At 42.5% G+C, this 18,519-nt stretch overlaps 2 protein-coding genes across 3 annotated transcripts in view; both read left to right on the top strand.

Annotated features, from left to right (window-relative positions):
• LOC311113141 (calsequestrin-1-like) overlaps positions 1-2,010 on the top strand; it is a gene marked incomplete at both ends in the record, with an annotated part of 74,648 nt that extends 72,638 nt beyond the window's left edge. Inside the window, one exon of the mRNA XM_084156302.1 lies at positions 1,856-2,010. Coding sequence (XP_084012428.1) covers positions 1,856-2,010 — 155 coding nt within the window. The remainder of the gene's footprint in view (positions 1-1,855) is intronic.
• Positions 2,011-7,254: 5,244 nt separating this feature from the next.
• On the top strand, positions 7,255-18,353 carry LOC311113143 (butyrophilin subfamily 1 member A1-like). Of its 2 annotated transcripts, XM_084156304.1 has the most exons (11): positions 7,255-7,440; positions 8,632-8,723; positions 9,203-9,232; positions 9,333-9,362; positions 12,808-12,837; positions 12,938-12,967; positions 16,411-16,440; positions 16,862-16,933; positions 17,138-17,176; positions 17,276-17,302; positions 17,451-18,353. In XM_084156304.1, the coding sequence occupies exons 2-11, from the start codon at positions 8,720-8,722 to the stop codon at positions 17,960-17,962; spliced, it is 804 nt and encodes a 267-aa protein (XP_084012430.1). In that variant the 5' UTR covers positions 7,255-7,440; positions 8,632-8,719; the 3' UTR covers positions 17,963-18,353. The 2 variants fall into 2 exon arrangements, with proteins under 2 accessions (XP_084012430.1, XP_084012431.1); XM_084156305.1 differs by lacking the exons at positions 7,255-7,440; positions 8,632-8,723; positions 9,203-9,232; positions 9,333-9,362 and adding an exon at positions 11,692-12,650.
• Positions 18,354-18,519: the final 166 nt, after the last annotated feature.

The raw sequence follows: 18,519 nt of genomic DNA, 5'->3' as shown, positions 1-18,519 counted from the left end.
CCAGAAGCATTTATTGACTGATCTCAAAAGTGTTGGCTTACAAAAGCAAAATAAGTTATCACAGTAAAAATAATCAAGGGTGTTCTTTCACGTTCCTCAACACTGCATAAACAATATGCATTTCCATAAAACACCTCATCTAATTGTGCCACAAAGTTGACAAGTCCAAGAAAAATACCAGGGTTGGTGGAGCCCTCAGTTTAATCTTTGCCTCGCAAAGCTAACTCAAACACTCCGCAAAATTTCACACACTGGATTAGCCGGCTGAGGATGTGGCGGTTCTTGCTAACCTCATCGTTGTGGCGGCGGACAGCTAGCCTGTATCCCTCATCCAGTTGAGTGGCAATGTTCACTCTCCCCAAAGCAGACAATCTCAAACAGCTATCCATGTGGGTCTTTGACAGCTCATGTTTCTTAATCTTTTCTGAAAGATGGTGCATGTCCGTTACACCAGTCGCTGTCCAAGCGGTGCTGTCTGCCGTGCCGCCTTCAGGGTGAAAGAGTAAGCAGGGGTAGCAGAAGACTGCATTAGCTACATCGCAGCCTGCTAGCCAGGTTTTTCGTTCGTACCAATTTTTGGAAAATCCTCGGGTGTAGGACTTTCCCCCTTTAGTAGAAACCTGTTGAATTATTAAATTTGGTCTGGGAGGTCCTAATTGTTTCGTTGCCAATTTATCTTGATTTGTTTGCCGACAAAAAGGAACTTCTTTCAAAGAGACAATCGAGTTGCACTGAACGCTAGCCATCTTGACAGTAGTACGTGAATTGATTGACGCTGCTACCCGCTCTTTTCTTAGTTACGTTCATGGTTATGTTACGTATGATGAAAGCGCGTAAGTGCAAGCCCTCCCGGAACCCATAGAGATTGTATTGAAAGCTCTGATATTTGAAAAAAAAAAGATTTTACATGAGAGTCTATGAGAGACTTCTGGGGCGATTTTCAACCTGACTGAAATCGCCCCAAAAGGGGCAGGGCCATTTGAAGCACGACTTTAGCCTGATTGGACATTTAGTGGCAGATCAGACGTCTAGATTAGAACACTGATAACTACTGTTGCCGTGATACAATTGATTAGAAAAAAAATCCCTTCCTTTTCCCGTTTGGCAGTGCGTCGCCCATATCGCCCTAATGGACACACCGCCCCTGGTTGTTGGTGATATTTTCACAAGTGTGTGGTGCATTTTAAAAACTCTAAGGACAAAACTCTAAACTGATAACACTTGTAATACCCCCTGTCTTCTGTTCAGAACCTTTGATTGCGCATTAATTGGGGTTTCACACATCTTTTAACCCTGAGTCATTCATGCAAAATCAGTTTTCTATGAAATACCATGAGAACATTTTGTTTAGTTATCAATACATCAGATAATGATAGGCTCATCATTTAGTCATTTTATCTACCATTAAGTCCAATAGCAAAGAATACAATATACACATTTTAAAATTGTTATTTTTGAAGTTCTGAATAGAACGAATAGTAGATGGTAAATATCATTTTCCATACAGTATTTGACTCTGTCGTCTCCTTTGTATCATCCTCTTCTGTCCATCCATCCATCTTCTCTGAGAAACTCAGGTTTTTGATGGTCTACTCTCATTGTCTTGTATTCAAGCCTCTCTTGAATCTTAGTGTCTTTATGTCTTGTAGGCCAACTCCATCTTGTCTCGTGACAGTCAAATCGAGGTCTTACTGTGTTTGTGTTCCCTCACAGGCCGACAGTGTGTGGATGGAGATGGATGATGATGAGGACATGCCCACTGCTGATGAGCTTGAGGACTGGATCGAGGACGTGCTGTCCGGAAAGATTGACCCAGATGACGATGATGACGATGATGATGATGATGAAGATGAAGATGATGACGATGATGATGATGATGATGACGAAGATGATGACGACGACGAAGATGATGATGACGACGACGATGATGATGATGATGATGATGATGATGATGATGATGATGATGATGATGATGATGATGACGACGACGACGACGACGATGACGAGTAAAAGCTTACTTGCCATTCTTGGGTTTTCTCGGCTTTAGCCAACAGTGACCGAAAGCCGGCACCAATCATCAGTTTCCTAACATCTCTTCAAAAACACGTTGTATCCCTTCCTGTTTGCTTCCTGTATCTCTTTCTCAAAGCCATGATCAGAAAGTCTGGTGATACGCCCAAAGGGCAACACCTAAATCAATTTCACTCACAGGAGGATGGTGGCACCTTAATTGGGGAGGACGGGCTCTTGGTAATTGCTGGAGTGGAATAAGTGGAATAGTATCAAATATATCAAACACATGGTTTGATGCCATTCCATTTGCTCCATTCCAGCCATTATTATGAGCCCCTCAGCAGCCTCCACTGATTTCCCTGGGTAAGAAAAGACATGGAAGCAGGGGGAAGTTTTTGTCTATGAAAAAAATAATGGGTTGCGGTTCAAATGTAAGATCAGTGTTCCTTATTCAGTATGAAACGTTTGTCTCTCTCTTCATGGGTTTATAACTCTGAGTGTGTGTACGTGAGGACGAAGCTGAGGAAAACTAGTATGTTTGACCTCGTTTTATTTATCTCGTTGCACAAGTCAGGGATGCTCCCTTTCCCCTCTCATTTGTCCCATTTTTCTGTACTCTGTAACAACTACATGTTTTCTACTGGTAAAGAGAAGAAACATTGTACTATATTGTACTATATTGTATTATTTTTTAAAGAGAAGGAAACTTAACCTCACTGAAACGTCTTAAGAATAACACAGTTTGGAAAAGTGATTATGAAGATCTTGGAATTCACAAAAAGGCAAATAACTTGATTGTTTCTGGTCCGATATAAAAATAAAAAAATAAATGAGAAAAAAACATTTAAAAAATAAATATTGTTGTTTGTCATAATTTCTTCATGAATGTGTGTCTTTGTGTGTGTGTGACATTTTATAAAGTACAGCTACATAATTGTGAAACCTGGTAAAATGAGTACATATTTTGACAAAGGTGAAGCTTTACACATCAAATATAATATAATTCAAGACTCTTGAGAATAGCATAGAGACAAGACTGAATAATTGGTTATGTGCGAAACTAAAAGGTGCAAAATTCTCACAGGAAAGTAAGTCTGTCTCAGTGGGTATTTTACTGCCTTGATGACAGGAGGCATAAAACACATGATATACAGTGCCTTCAGAAAGTACACCCCTTCACTTTTTCCACATTTTGTTTTGTTACAGCTTGTGTCACTGATCTATCCATAACATCAAAGTAGAATTTTGTTTTTATGAAATGTTTATAAACTAATTAAAAACAAAAAGCTGGAATGTCTTGAGTATTCAAACCCTTTGTTATAGCAAGTCCTAAATAAGTTCAGGATTAAAAATGTAATTAACAAGTCATATAATAAGTTGCATGGACTCATTCTGTGTTCAGTATTAATGGTTAACTTGATTTACCAATGACTACCCCATCTCTGTACCCCACAAATACAATTATCTGTGAGGTCCCACAGTCGAGTAGTACATTTCAAGCACAGATTTAACCACATACACCAGGGAGGTTGTTCAATGCCTCGCAAAGGAGGGCACCGATTGGTAGATAGCACACTCTGAATATCCATCCCTTTGAGCATAGGGAAGTTATTAATTACACTTTGGATGGCGTATCAATACACCCAGTCACTACAAAGATACAGGCATCCTTCTTAACTCAGTTGCTGGAGAGGAAGGAAACCGCTCAGGGATTTCACCATGAGGCCAATGGTGACATTAAAACAGTTACAGAGTTTAATGGCTGTGATAGGAGAAAACTGAGGATGGATAAACGACATTGTACAGTAGTTACTTCACAATACTAACCTAAATCAGTGGTTCTCAAACCTCTCCTCAGGGACCCCCAGACATTTCACAATTTTGTTGTAGCCCTGAACTAGCTCGTTTGATTCACCTAGTCAAGGGCTTGATGATTAGTTGACAATTTGAATCAGGTGTGCTAGCTGTGGAATAGTTCAAATATATGGAATGGCTGGGGGTCCCCGAGGAGAGGTTTGAGAACCCCTGCCTTAAATGGCAGATTGATAAGAAGGAAGACTGGACAGAATAAGCATATTCCAAAACATGCATTCTATTTGTAAAAAGGCACTAAATGAATAATGCAAAACATTTGGCAAAGAAATTAACTTTTTGTCCTGAATACTGTTAGGTTCTAAATAAACAGAGTAAAACTCACGGACTACTAGGAAAAGCTCAAACCAAGTGTATTCACCCACTGGGTCAAACAGCTGCATAAGACAAAGACATGTTTCCACAAGTACATATATTTATTCCCTCCACTGGGCGGAGTCAACTCCTTGCACGTCTAGACAGCCAATACATCTCTGTTGCTAGGCAGGAACTTAAATGGTTCCTCTCATTGGTGTAGTCATGGCCCTGCCTCCTATATGTGTATGTCATAGGACTGACCCATGCATTGACGTTTGTTCGCTATACATGTCGAGGGAGGCTATTCACAAGGACATATTGTTGTCTCACGATTCCCGAGCATGAAACGGCACAGGGGATGTTCAGTGTGCGGCATGGCTATATTGACAAAAAACAGATTCCATGGGATCAAATGGTTGGCTTTTGCACAGATGGGGCTCCATCTACGGCGGGATGGCAGGCAGGCCTCTGCACTCTAGTTATGAATGTGTCTCCCTCTGCCATATGGACACATTGTATGATACACCGAGAGCAACTGGTGGCAAAAGAGCTGAGCACAGAAACTCAGAGATATACTGTAGCAGGTAACTTAGATTGTAAGCTACATCAAACCACATCCACTGCGCGCACACCTGTTCGCAAAACTATGTGGCGTTATGGGATCAGAGCATGACAATGTTCTATTTCACACCGAGGCTTGGTGGTTATCGAGGGGGAGTGTTGGACATATTTTTCACATTGAGAGAGGAACTGTTTGGTTGACTTGGTTGACTTTCTGTGTAATTAAAATAAAATGACACAACGGTGGTAGGCCTGATCATCGACAATGATGAGATAGCCTATAGGGAGGAGGTCAGCGATGTGGCAGTATGGTGCCAGGACAACCACCTCTACATCAACGTGATGCAGAAAGGAGATGATCGTGGACTACTGGAAAAGGAGGGACAAACACGCCCCCATTCACATCAACAGGGCTGTAGTGGAGCATGTCGAGAGCTTCAAGTTCCTTGGTGTCCTCATCACCAACCAACTGTCATGGTCCAAACACACCAAGACAGTCATGAAGAGGGCATGACAAAGCCTATTCCCCCTCAGGAGGTTGAAAAGATTTGGCATGGGTCCTCAGATCCTCAAAAAGTTATACAGCTGCACAATCGAGAGCATCCTGACTGGTTGCATCACCGCCTGGTATCGCAACTGCTCGGCCTTCGACCGCAAGGTACTACAGAGGGTAGTGCGTACGGCCCAGTACATCACTGAGGCCAAGCTTCCTGCCATCCAGGACCTCTATACCAGGCGGTGTCAGATGAAGGCTCTAAAAATTGTCAAAGAATCCAGCCACCCCTAGTCATAGACTGTTCTCTCTGCTACTGCACGACGAGCGCCAAGTCTAGGTCCAAAAGGCTTCTTAACAGCTTCTACCCCCAAGCCATAAGACTCCTGAACAGCTAATCATGGCTACCCGTACTATTTGCACTGCCCCCCCAAACCCACCCCATCCCCCTCTTTTACACTGCTGCTACTCTGTTTATTATTTATACATAGACACTTTAAATCTACCCACATGTACATATTACCTCAATTACCTCGACTAGCCGGTGCCCCTGCACATTGAGTCTGTACCGGTACCCCCCTGTATATAGCCTCCCTACTGTTCTTTTATTTTACTGCTGCTCTTTAGTTATTTGCCTTTATTTTGTACTTATATATTTTTTACTTCACACTTTTTTAATTTTATTTTTTCCTCAAAAAACTGCATTGTTGGTTAAGGGCTTGTAAGTAAGCATTTCACTGTAATGTCTACAACTGTTGTATTCGACGCATGTGGCAAATACAATTTTGATTTGATGTAACAGACATATTTGGGAAACTGAATGAACTGAACACAAGCATGCAGGGGAAATACAAAATAATTCTACAGATGAGTGACCGAATCAGGGCATTTAGAGGAAATAATTATTATTGGAGAGAGAGTCTTTCAAAAGCGAACTATTCCCCCTTCCCCGGTTGTTCATGTTTCTAGCAGAAAACACCAACAGTAAGTGTCCCACACAAGTGATGACTGCTCACCTCCAATGCTTGGAAGAGCACTTTGGGACCCACTTCCAATCGATTTGACTGCGATCCTGGCTCCGTTGACATGCTTGTAAGTGAAAATCCAACAGCTGATTGAGTGTCATCTGACCGAATGCATTCACTGGTCACTACGAAGGAGTTTTGGTTCCTGATTCAAATGGAAAACCGTGCCATCTCCCTCTGAGCATTAATGCTGCGTTAAGAAAAACAGGGAACTTGGAACTTGAACTTGGAAATCTCCGACTTCCGGAAAATGTTTAGAACGGTCATCCAACTCAGAATTCCAACTCGGGAACTCGGGCCTCTTTCTAGAGCTCCAAATTTCCAACCTGCAGATCACTGATGTCATGATTTGACCTTGTATTTTTCCGAGTTCTCTTTTGTCTTGAAAGCACCATAAAACTCATGGTACCCTTCGCCAGCTCATATCTGTGTGTAGCTGGATTCAATGCTCTCGTCTGCATTAAAACCAAATATCGATCCAGGTTGGATGTGACAGCAGAGATGAGGTGCGTACTGTCGACCATGCCCCCTGACTTTGAGAAGCTCCAACGCGACATGCATATAGCACACCCATCTCATTAGTGGTGGTGAGATAAGATACATTATGTCAGACTAATTGACTGTCATAGCCCCACATTAAAAGTATGTGATGGTGAGTTGAGAAGACAATCAGAAATACTGTGAGAATGTTTTTTCAATTGACTGCCATAGCCCCAAATAAAAAAGTAGACAATCGCTGTTAATTATTTTAATTGTTTTTTACATGTTTGGGGTCCGATGATTTTCAGATATCAAAATGGGGTTGTGGGCCAAAAAGGTTTGCAAACCCCTGGCATAGAGTATATATAATGCTTGCAGTAACTAAACTGGCCATATGGGGGGGGGGGGGCAGCTTTCCTATGAAGTACTGTACTGAAAAGTTAATAAGATACTGTTGTCTTGATTAAACCCTCCCAGTTTCCCTACGTGATTCTTGCTGGAAGGTTCGACTGACTGGTTACACATTAACCAGAGGAGCTGCAGTATGTTGTCTCTTTATCAACTCTTTCTGTTATCATAATTATGGCCACTCACTAGCCTTTAGCATTAGCAATTTGGTAAATGGGTACTTGGTATGAATAATATTTGAGACTATATGTGATACATATACAACAAAATAGGACATTATTTTTACACAAGGTAAGTGTCTGAAAAATAATCACCATAATGTCCTGAAATGATTCCATCTTGCTCTCTCTCTCTCTCTCTGTCTGTCTCTGTCTCTCTCTCTCTCTCTCGTTGACTAACCATTCAGCGTTATTGTTTTTTTACTGTAACTTTGAACTTCTATACTAGTGGGTTAAACAATAATCCTTTTGATCTGAGGCAATTTGAAATATCCCTGAAAGACAACCCTTTCAACAGGATAACTGAAGTACTGTCTTTCTGAAACTAACTAATCACTTTTAGAATCTAATCCTTTATTGAAATGTCTTTGGAATGGAACTAGCACAGTAGGAAGTGATTTGGGTAGTACCTTATGTTATGTTACATAAATTGCATATTTGCTAGGACATTATAAGGTATCAATGGGTACTTGCTAGTACATACTTCAAATAATTGTACCCAATTGGTAACTACCTGATACCAAATGCATTTTAGTGCTTGTTCCAATGAGTCCCAAAGAAACAGTTTACTGCCAGTGTCCTTATTCATGCATTCATAAAGCCTTTATAACAGCTATACAACACATTATAACATTTGTCATAAGCTGTAATGAGTTGTTTTAAATAGTTATGAGTAACGGCATAAGATGTTATAAAACTAGTTATAATGGGTGTTATATAGGATTGTTCATCTTGTTGTCATATGCGCTTATGTCAACTGTTAATAACAACTGCTATTACACATTCTGCATGACAACTAATGTCATATGTTATTACATGCTACATAAGTGTCTACATACCAGATGTTATAATAGGGCGTTATATCATTTACCAAACTCTGTGTCACATTATTACATGAAATGGAATGATGGGCGTCAAAACCATGTCACATGCCGTTATAGAGTGTGCACAGACACTTTAAGTAAAGTGACATACATTTGAGGTGTTATAAAACAGTTATGAATGTGCTTAATACCATAGAGTTGAGCGTATCACAAAACCATTCAGGATCACCCACTTGTTTTGGTGGTAACACAACAACAATTCTGTGTTTGAGACTGACCAGAGGCATTTCTCCAATTAAAACATTAAGAATAGATCAAGTTTGCCTTCCTCTCTGCTCAAGCCATTTTCCATAGTTTCCTTTACACTTGTCTCTTGGTTTTTGTTAGCAATGTGAATCAGGCCTAGCAGACGTGAAATAAGGTTGCTAATTTCTTTATAGGTGCCGTGGCTGAGTATTATAGAAGGACAAGACAGAGTTGTTCTGCAACAATTTGACTCTTAACTTTGACCATTTTGCCACCATCACCATGGGTAAGCTGCTTGGATATAGATACTTAAGGGCTGGATTCAATCCGTATCGCGGAAGTATTGTGGAAGATCTGCGTTCAAATTTAACAGTAATTTTCCGATTGAGCCAACATACTGTATGCAGCATTTACTTTTAATGCAGTCTCTGCGAACGCTGGAACATTGCCTTTATATTTCAATCGAGCTGGAACTCGGATCCGCAATACTTCTGCGATACGGATTGAATCCAGCCCTAAATACATCATGTGATATACTGGGGACTACTTGATTGTTAGCTGTTACTATTTAGCCACCATCACCATGGTAATAGCCACCATCACCATGGTAATAGCCACCATCACTATGGGTAAAGCTGCTCCGATATACAAACCGAAATCATTAGCCCTAAATACATGAATTTACCCCTGACTACTATATTCAGTATAACTATAGTAAATATAGCACTGGAGTAAAATAAGCACAACTCTTTCTTTCTTTTACAGGATGTTGTGGATCAAAAACAGAAGAACAGAGTAAGTTTGTTTTCTTCTCTTTGCCACAAAAAGGTTATGGTGGATATTTGTCTTTCAAAAGAAGAAAATGTATAATTGAACACTGTATTACTTTATACAGGACAGAGCACCGGGGATTCAACAAAGACTGGTAGGCTTTTAATCTCTTAATGTAAATACTTTTACTTGATCATTATTTCAAAAGAAGACAATTGAGAGTTGGTAGATTTAAAATATGATCTCTGATTTTTAAGGACTCAATATTTTAGTGTTTTATGTTATACATAGGGGAGGAAGTGTGTGTGTGGGGGGGTCTCGTATTATCCATGCATGTTTTGTTTAATAAACAACAAAAACATAAAATTGATGGAAAGCATGTGCAGTTATACAGTATGGTCTGACAAATATTTCAGATGAAGAATGTTTATTTAAATTATTTAAGGAATATTCTATTGTTTTGGTGATATGAAGGTTATGACTCAACTGCAGAGCTAGAAAACCCTTTACTCTTACGCTATGGTTAAACCCAGCACTCAGAGAAACAAAACACGACTAAGGGAGTGGAAAAAACAAAAATTATTTTAATAAAAGTTCAATTTGTCTTAGTCCAAAAACAACTGAAGAAAAGGAACAGAGTGGGCTAGTCGGCTCCGGAGGAAGGAGAGGCTGAGGCAGGCAGGCAGGCAGGCAGGCAGGTTTGTCTGAACTGAAGACAAAACAAACGACAGGTTAAGGAGAGTAAAGAGCCAGGCTGAAGACAAAGACAATTTAACTCTACTGGTGAGCCAAGTTACCGCTCTAGTAAGAACAATGATCTGGCGCCGGTGGAGAGCCATGCCCAGGAATTAGTAGTGCAGGTTCATGAGAGAATAGGATGGAGCTGCGTAGGCAGGAATCACTGGAAACAACCCGCAGCTGCACAGGAGAGGCAGATCCTGAGCACGCCCCCCGATCCACTCCAGACACACACCGGCAGACGCACCAACATAATCGGGACAAACACACATACAGATACAACAGACAAAGAGGGGACAAAACAAGGAGGAAGGGAAACAGAAAAGGGAGAGACAAGCTGCCCACATAACAGTACCCCCCCCTCAATGGTCGCCACCTGGCGACCCATCAGGCCTGTCAGGGTTGTCGTGATGGAAGTCCGTGATCAGCTGAGGATCCAACACAAAACGCTTAGGGACCCAAGTCCTCTCCTCTGGTCCATAACCTTCCCAATCGACTAGGTATTGGAGACCGCTACCCCGCCTCCGAGAGTCCAGGAGCCTACTGACGGTGTAGGCCGGATGGTCGTCAATGAGGCGAACAGGTGGAGGTGGATCTGCCGGCGGACACAAAAGGCTGGAGGACACAGGTTTCAGTTGGGAGACGTGGAAAGTAGGGTGTATCTTCATGCCTGAAGGCAACTTCAAACGAACCGCAGCGGGGTTAACGATGGACTCCACCACAAACGGACCCAGGTACCGAGGAGACAGCTTGCATGATTTGGTACGAAGAGGTACGTTCTTTGATGACAGCCAAACTTCTTGACCAGGATGAAACACAGGTGCGGGAGTCCTGCTCCTATCCGCTGTCGTCTTGTTCCTGTCGGTGGTCCGAAGCAACACTTCCCGAGCTTCACTCCACAATCTCTGGCAGCGGCGGAGGTTCTCCTGAACCGAAGGAACAGCCAATTCCTTCTCCTGAGCAGGAAACAGAGGGGGTTGATAACCCATGGTTACTTCGAAGGGTGAAAGGCCGGTGGCAGAGGTGGTGAGGGAGTTGTGGGCGTACTCTATCCAAGGCAGATGTTTGGCCCAGGATGATGGATGTTGAGCAGCCACACAACGAAGGGTTGCTTCGAGGTCTTGATTGGCTCTTTCTGTTTGACCGTTGGTCTGGGGATGAAACCCTGAGGACAGACTAACGGAAGCACCCAAAGCAGAACAGAAAACCTTCCAAACATGGGAAGTAAACTGTGGGCCTCTATCAGATACGATGTCCACAGGTATTCCATGGAGACGGAATACATGTTGGACTAGGAGGTCCGCTGTCTCACTGGCAGACGGTAATTTTGGTAATGCTATATAGTGAACAGATTTAGAGAATCTGTCCACAATGGTAAGTATAGTATCATTACCTTCAGACTTTGGTAGGCCGGTGACAAAATCCATGGCTATGTGGGACCAGGGACGGCTGGAAACTGGGAGGGGTAGCAGCAGCCCCGAAGGGGACTGATGGGAGGCTTTGCCCCGAGCACAGGTTGAACAGGCTGCCACAAAAGCCCGAACGTCAGTTTCCATTGAAGGCCACCAAAAATGTTTCTTAAGCAGCGTCAACGTGCGTCTCATCCCAGGGTGACCAGCAAAACGGGAGGTGTGAATCCATTGCAACACCTGAGACCGGACCGTCTCGGGAACAAAGAGTAGGTTGGGAGGTCCATCACCCGGTCCCGGGTCCGTGGCAAGTGCAGTCTTCACAAGAGACTCGATCTCCCACTGTACTGCCGCCACGACGCATGAGGAAGGTAGGACTGCCTCAGGCTCGCTGGTCTCCGAAGGGTCAGCAAACTGGCGGGACAAATTAAAAAGTATCTTGGAGGAATTACCCACATGGTCAGGATGGTCAAAAACAGTCTTCAATTTAGCAGAAAAATCTGCAAAAGTCATTCCAGTCAAAGTTTGATTTGAGCACACAGCCTCAGCCCAAACCAGAGCTCTCCCTCTTAACAGCCCCAGAACATAATGTACCTTAGAGGAATCAGTAGAAAACGACAGTGGTCTCTGCCGAAAAATCAAGTCACACTGAAGCAAAAATCCCTGGCACTTGTCCAATTCTCCATTGAACGGTTCAGGCGACGTGACAGGGGGTTCCCGATGGAACGAAGCCTGCATAATGTCAGAGGAAACAACTTGGGGTGCATCAAACTGGGGGTCAGAGAGAGATGGAGAACTGATAACAGACAATTTAGAGACTTGTGTTGTTAACTGAGTCACCTGGTTCAGCAGTTGATGATTATTTTCCAAAAGAGTCCGAATCAATTGGTCATGCTGTCCTAGCAACGTTCCTTGAGCCTGGATAGCTTGTTGGAAGCTGTCTTGGTTTGCCCCGTGCTGTTTCTCTGTTGGGTCCATGGCCAGATCGTTCTGTTACGCTATGGTTAAACCCAGCACTCAGAGAAACAAAACACGACTAAGGGAGTGGAAGAAACAAAAAATATTTTAATAAAAGTTCAATTTGTCTTAGTCCAAAAACAACTGAAAAAAAGGAACAGAGAACGCTGGAACATTGTCTTTATATTTCAATCGAGCTGGAACTCGGATCCGCAATACTTCTGCGATACGGATTGAATCCAGCCCTAAATACATCATGTGATATACTGGGGACTACTTGATTGTTAGCTGTTACTATTTAGCCACCATCACCATGGTAATAGCCACCATCACCATGGTAATAGCCACCATCACTATGGGTAAAGCTGCTCCGATATACAAACCGAAATCATTAGCCCTAAATACATGAATTTACCCCTGACTACTATATTCAGTATAACTTTAGTAAATATAGCACTGGAGTAAAATAAGCACAACTCTTTCTTTCTTTTACAGGATGTTGTGGATCAAAAACAAAAGAACAGAGTAAGTTTGTTTTCTTCTCTTTGCCACAAAAAGGTTATGGTGGATATTTGTCTTTCAAAAGAAGAAAATATATAATTGAACACTGTATTACTTTATACAGGACAGAGCACCGGGGATTCAACAAAGACTGGTAGGCTTTTAATCTCTTAATGTAAATACTTTTACTTGATCATTATTTCAAAAGAAGACAATTGAGAGTTGGTAGATTTAAAATATGATCTCTGACTTTTAAGGACTCAATATTTTAGTGTTTTATGTTATACATAGGGGAGGAAGTGTGTGTGTGGGGGGGTCTCGTATTATCCATGCATGTTTTGTTTAATAAACAACAAAAACATAAAATTGATGGAAAGCATGTGCAGTTATACAGTATGGTCTGACAAATATTTCAGATGAAGAATGTTTATTTAAATTATTTAAGGAATATTCTATTGTTTTGGTGATATGAAGGTTATGACTCAACTGCAGAGCTAGAAAACCCTTTACTCTTACGCTATGGTTAAACCCAGCACTCAGAGAAACAAAACACGACTAAGGGAGTGGAAAAAACAAAAATTATTTTAATAAAAGTTCAATTTGTCTTAGTCCAAAAACAACTGAAGAAAAGGAACAGAGTGGGCTAGTCGGCTCCGGAGGAAGGAGACGCTGAGGCAGGCAGGCAGGCAGGCAGGCAGGTTTGTCTGAACTGAAGACAAAACAAACGACAGGTTAAGGAGAGTAAAGAGCCAGGCTGAAGACAAAGACAATTTAACTCTACTGGTGAGCCAAGTTACCGCTCTAGTAAGAACAATGATCTGGCGCCGGTGGAGAGCCATGCCCAGGAATTAGTAGTGCAGGTTCATGAGAGAATAGGATGGAGCTGCGTAGGCAGGAATCACTGGAAACAACCCGCAGCTGCACAGGAGAGGCAGATCCTGAGCACGCCCCCCGATCCACTCCAGACACACACCGGCAGACGCACCAACATAATCGGGACAAACACACATACAGATACAACAGACAAAGAGGGGACAAAACAAGGAGGAAGGGAAACAGAAAAGGGAGAGACAAGCTGCCCACATAACAGTATCCCCCCTCAATGGTCGCCACCTGGCGACCCACCAGGCCTGTCAGGGTTGTCGTGATGGAAGTCCGTGATCAGCTGAGGATCCAACACAAAACGCTTAGGGACCCAAGTCCTCTCCTCTGGTCCATAACCTTCCCAATCGACTAGGTATTGGAGACCCCTACCCCGCCTCCGAGAGTCCAGGAGCCTACTGACGGTGTAGGCCGGATGGTCGTCAATGAGGCGAACAGGTGGAGGTGGATCTGCCGGCGGACACAAAAGGCTGGAGGACACAGGTTTCAGTTGGGAGACGTGGAAAGTAGGGTGTATCTTCATGGCTGAAGGCAACTTCAAACGAACCGCAGCGGGGTTAACGATGGACTCCACCACAAACGGACCCAGGTACCGAGGAGACAGCTTGCATGATTTGGTACGAAGAGGTACGTTCTTTGATGACAGCCAAACTTCTTGACCAGGATGAAACACAGGTGCGGGAGTCCTGCTCCTATCCGCTGTCGTCTTGTTCCTGTCGGTGGTCCGAAGCAACACTTCCCGAGCTTCACTCCACAATCTCTGGCAGCGGCGGAGGTTCTCCTGAACCGAAGGAACAGCCAATTCCTTCTCCTGAGCAGGAAACAGAGGGGGTTGATAACCCATGGTTACTTCGAAGGGTGAAAGGCCGGTGGCAGAGGTGGTGAGGGAGTTGTGGGCGTACTCTATCCAAGGCAGATGTTTGGCCCAGGATGATGGATGTTGAGCAGCCACACAACGAAGGGTTGCTTCGAGGTCTTGTTTGGCTCTTTCTGTTTGACCGTTGGTCTAGGGATGAAACCCTGAGGACAGACTAACGGAAGCACCCAAAGCAGAACAGAAAACCTTCCAAACATGGGAAGTAAACTGTGGGCCTCTATCAGATACGATGTCCACAGGTATTCCATGGAGACGGAATACATGTTGGACTAGGAGGTCCGCTGTCTCACTGGCAGACGGTAATTTTGGTAATGCTATATAGTGAACAGATTTAGAGAATCTGTCCACAATGGTAAGTATAGTATCATTACCTTCAGACTTTGGTAGGCCGGTGACAAAATCCATGGCTATGTGGGACCAGGGACGGCTGGAAACTGGGAGGGGTAGCAGCAGCCCCGAAGGGGACTGATGGGAGGCTTTGCCCCGAGCACAGGTTGAACAGGCTGCCACAAAAGCCCGAACGTCAGTTTCCATTGAAGGCCACCAAAAATGTTTCTTAAGCAGCGTCAACGTGCGTCTCATCCCAGGGTGACCAGCAAAACGGGAGGTGTGAATCCATTGCAACACCTGAGACCGGACCGTCTCGGGAACAAAGAGTAGGTTGGGAGGTCCATCACCCGGTCCCGGGTCCGTGGCAAGTGCAGTCTTCACAAGAGACTCGATCTCCCACTGTACTGCCGCCACGACGCATGAGGAAGGTAGGACTGCCTCAGGCTCGCTGGTCTCCGAAGGGTCAGCAAACTGGCGGGACAAATTAAAAAGTCTCTTGGAGGAATTACCCACATGGTCAGGATGGTCAAAAACAGTCTTCAATTTAGCAGAAAAATCTGCAAAAGTCATTCCAGTCAAAGTTTGATTTGAGCACACAGCCTCAGCCCAAACCAGAGCTCTCCCTCTTAACAGCCCCAGAACATAATGTACCTTAGAGGAATCAGTAGAAAACGACAGTGGTCTCTGCCGAAAAATCAAGTCACACTGAAGCAAAAATCCCTGGCACTTGTCCAATTCTCCATTGAACGGTTCAGGCGACGTGACAGGGGGTTCCCGATGGAACGAAGCCTGCATAATGTCAGAGGAAACAACTTGGGGTGCATCAAACTGGGGGTCAGAGAGAGATGGAGAACTGATAACAGACAATTTAGAGACTTGTGTTGTTAACTGAGTCACCTGGTTCAGCAGTTGATGATTATTTTCCAAAAGAGTCCGAATCAATTGGTCATGCTGTCCTAGCAACGTTCCTTGAGCCTGGATAGCTTGTTGGAAGCTGTCTTGGTTTGCCCCGTGCTGTTTCTCTGTTGGTCCATGGCCAGATCGTTCTGTTACGCTATGGTTAAACCCAGCACTCAGAGAAACAAAACACGACTAAGGGAGTGGAAGAAACAAAAAATATTTTAATAAAAGTTCAATTTGTCTTAGTCCAAAAACAACTGAAAAAAAGGAACAGAGAACGCTGGAACATTGTCTTTATATTTCAATCGAGCTGGAACTCGGATCCGCAATACTTCTGCGATACGGATTGAATCCAGCCCTAAATACATCATGTGATATACTGGGGACTACTTGATTGTTAGCTGTTACTATTTAGCCACCATCACCATGGTAATAGCCACCATCACCATGGTAATAGCCACCATCACTATGGGTAAAGCTGCTCCGATATACAAACCGAAATCATTAGCCCTAAATACATGAATTTACCCCTGACTACTATATTCAGTATAACTTTAGTAAATATAGCACTGGAGTAAAATAAGCACAACTCTTTCTTTCTTTTACAGGATGTTGTGGATCAAAAACAAAAGAACAGAGTAAGTTTGTTTTCTTCTCTTTGCCACAAAAAGGTTATGGTGGATATTTGTCTTTCAAAATAAGAAAATGTATAATTGAACAGGGGGTTCAACAAACAAGGGTAAGCTTTTAATCTCTTAATGTAAATACTTTTACTGGATCATTATTTCAAAAGAGGACAATTGAGAGTTGGTAGATTTAAAATATGATATCTGATTCTTAAGGACTCAATATTTTAGTGTTTTATGTTATACATAGGGGAGGAAGTGTGTGTGTGGGGGGGTCTCGTATTATCCATGCATGTTTTGTTTAATAAACAACAAAAACATAAAATTGATGGAAAGCATGTGCAGTTATACAGTATGGTCTGACAAATATTTCAGATGAAGAATGTTTATTTAAATTATTTAAGGAATATTCTATTGTTTTGGTGATATGAAGGTTATGACTCAACTGCAGAGCTAGACAACCCTTTACAGACAGAAACGCAGCTCAACCCATCTCCTAGAAATGGTGAGAAATATACTACATTAATACAAATGATGCTGTATATATTCTGGGTAAGCACCAACTTTGCACCAACTTACCCTAGTGCGGCATCTTATCCATGTGCATACAAATTAAGTCAGATGTATATTTTTGTTAATTACACAGTATCTTTCCCAGTTATTAGCTTTGTGTTCCATACCTCATTCTGGTTTATCATTGCAATTGTAGATGCATCAGTGAGATCCAGGAAGGACACTGCAGAGTTCGGTAATGCATCTCTTTTAAATACAATATAACTTCAGATAATATTCATATGAAATGTGAGACATAGAATTGCTATTTTTCCCCCATTTTTTCCCCCACCAGATATAAATAAAGCACGCACACATGAAGGTAATGCGCTCTGTCAACAGAATCTGTTTTTTAACTCAATAAAAATATTTTTTATCTGCCCTATATGCCTAATCTTTAAATCACTAAAGATGCAATTACAATGAAAATAATGAGTGAATAAAATATGTTGTTTTCCTATTCTCCACAGTGTATGTTACTCTGGATGTGGACACAGCTCACCCTAAGCTGAAGATAAATGGGAAATCACTACATTGGATAGGTGAATCATCGCAGAGAAACATTGACATTGAGAACTGTTTTGATGAAGAGCCTTTTGTGTTGGGCAATACGGGCCGTGCTTTGAAGACTTACTGGGAGGTGGATGTGAAGGAGAAGGATGACTGGGTGCTTGGCGTTGCCAAGGCAACGGCTCACAGGAAGGGGCCGTTGGCTTTCAGACCAAATGATGGCTTCTGGGTAATCAGACTATCCAATGGACAAAGACTTAAAGCCATGGAGGATGAAGAACGTGTTCTTGACGTAGGAATTCCAGATAAAGTCGGTATCTATCTGGATTATCCGGAAAGGAAGGTGACTTTCTTTAGTGCAGAAGATGGTTCCCTCATCCACTCATTTACCAATGGACCAAGTTATGAGGATGATGTCCTCCCACTTTTCTCACCCTGGAACAATGATCCAAAACCAATCACAATTTTGTAAATCACGGCAACATAAAAAAACATAATTCATCACATTCCCTCTGTCAATAGTTTATCGTGGTATAAAGCTATGTCAATCATTTTCGATTAAATACTATAAAGAATTGTGGATTCATCAATATTGTGAAGAACGGGCGGCAGGTAGCTTAGTGGTTAAGAGCGATGTGCCAGTAATCGAAAGGTCGCTGGTTCTAATCCCCGAGCCGACTAGGGGAAAAATCTGTTGATGTGCCCTTGAGCAAGGCACTTAACCCTAATTGCTCTGGATAAGAGCATCTGCTAAATGACTAAAATGTTGCGTTCCATATTCTTTATCAATGTATTATACATTCATTATTTCAGTAGTTTATTGTGTGTGACATTAAACAAGCATTTTTGTTTTAAAACATGAAATGTTGATTTGTGAAAAATACAGAATCTTATTTGGTATCTGAATGTAGATCTATTGATGACTAGGATTGAGAGAAACAACTACCTTCTACTGGCTTGTATGTAGTTGTTTTGACAAGTTTAATAATCCCCCATCACATAAAACCTTGATTATCTTTACAATGACCA

The sequence above is a fragment of the Coregonus lavaretus genome (genome assembly GCF_964263955.1).
Source record: "Coregonus lavaretus genome assembly, chromosome: 39".
Taxonomy (NCBI): domain Eukaryota; kingdom Metazoa; phylum Chordata; class Actinopteri; order Salmoniformes; family Salmonidae; genus Coregonus; species Coregonus lavaretus.
Note: the sequence above shows the minus strand (reverse complement) of the source record. Positions and strands in the feature narration are given on the sequence as shown.

Bases quoted from the DNA above. Each gene is read 5' to 3' on its own strand.
- LOC311113143 (XM_084156304.1), top strand. The intron at 9,233-9,332 runs GTAAGTTTGTTT...TACTTTATACAG, and splicing joins ATCAAAAACAGAAGAACAGA to GACAGAGCACCGGGGATTCA. The intron at 12,838-12,937 runs GTAAGTTTGTTT...TACTTTATACAG, and splicing joins ATCAAAAACAAAAGAACAGA to GACAGAGCACCGGGGATTCA.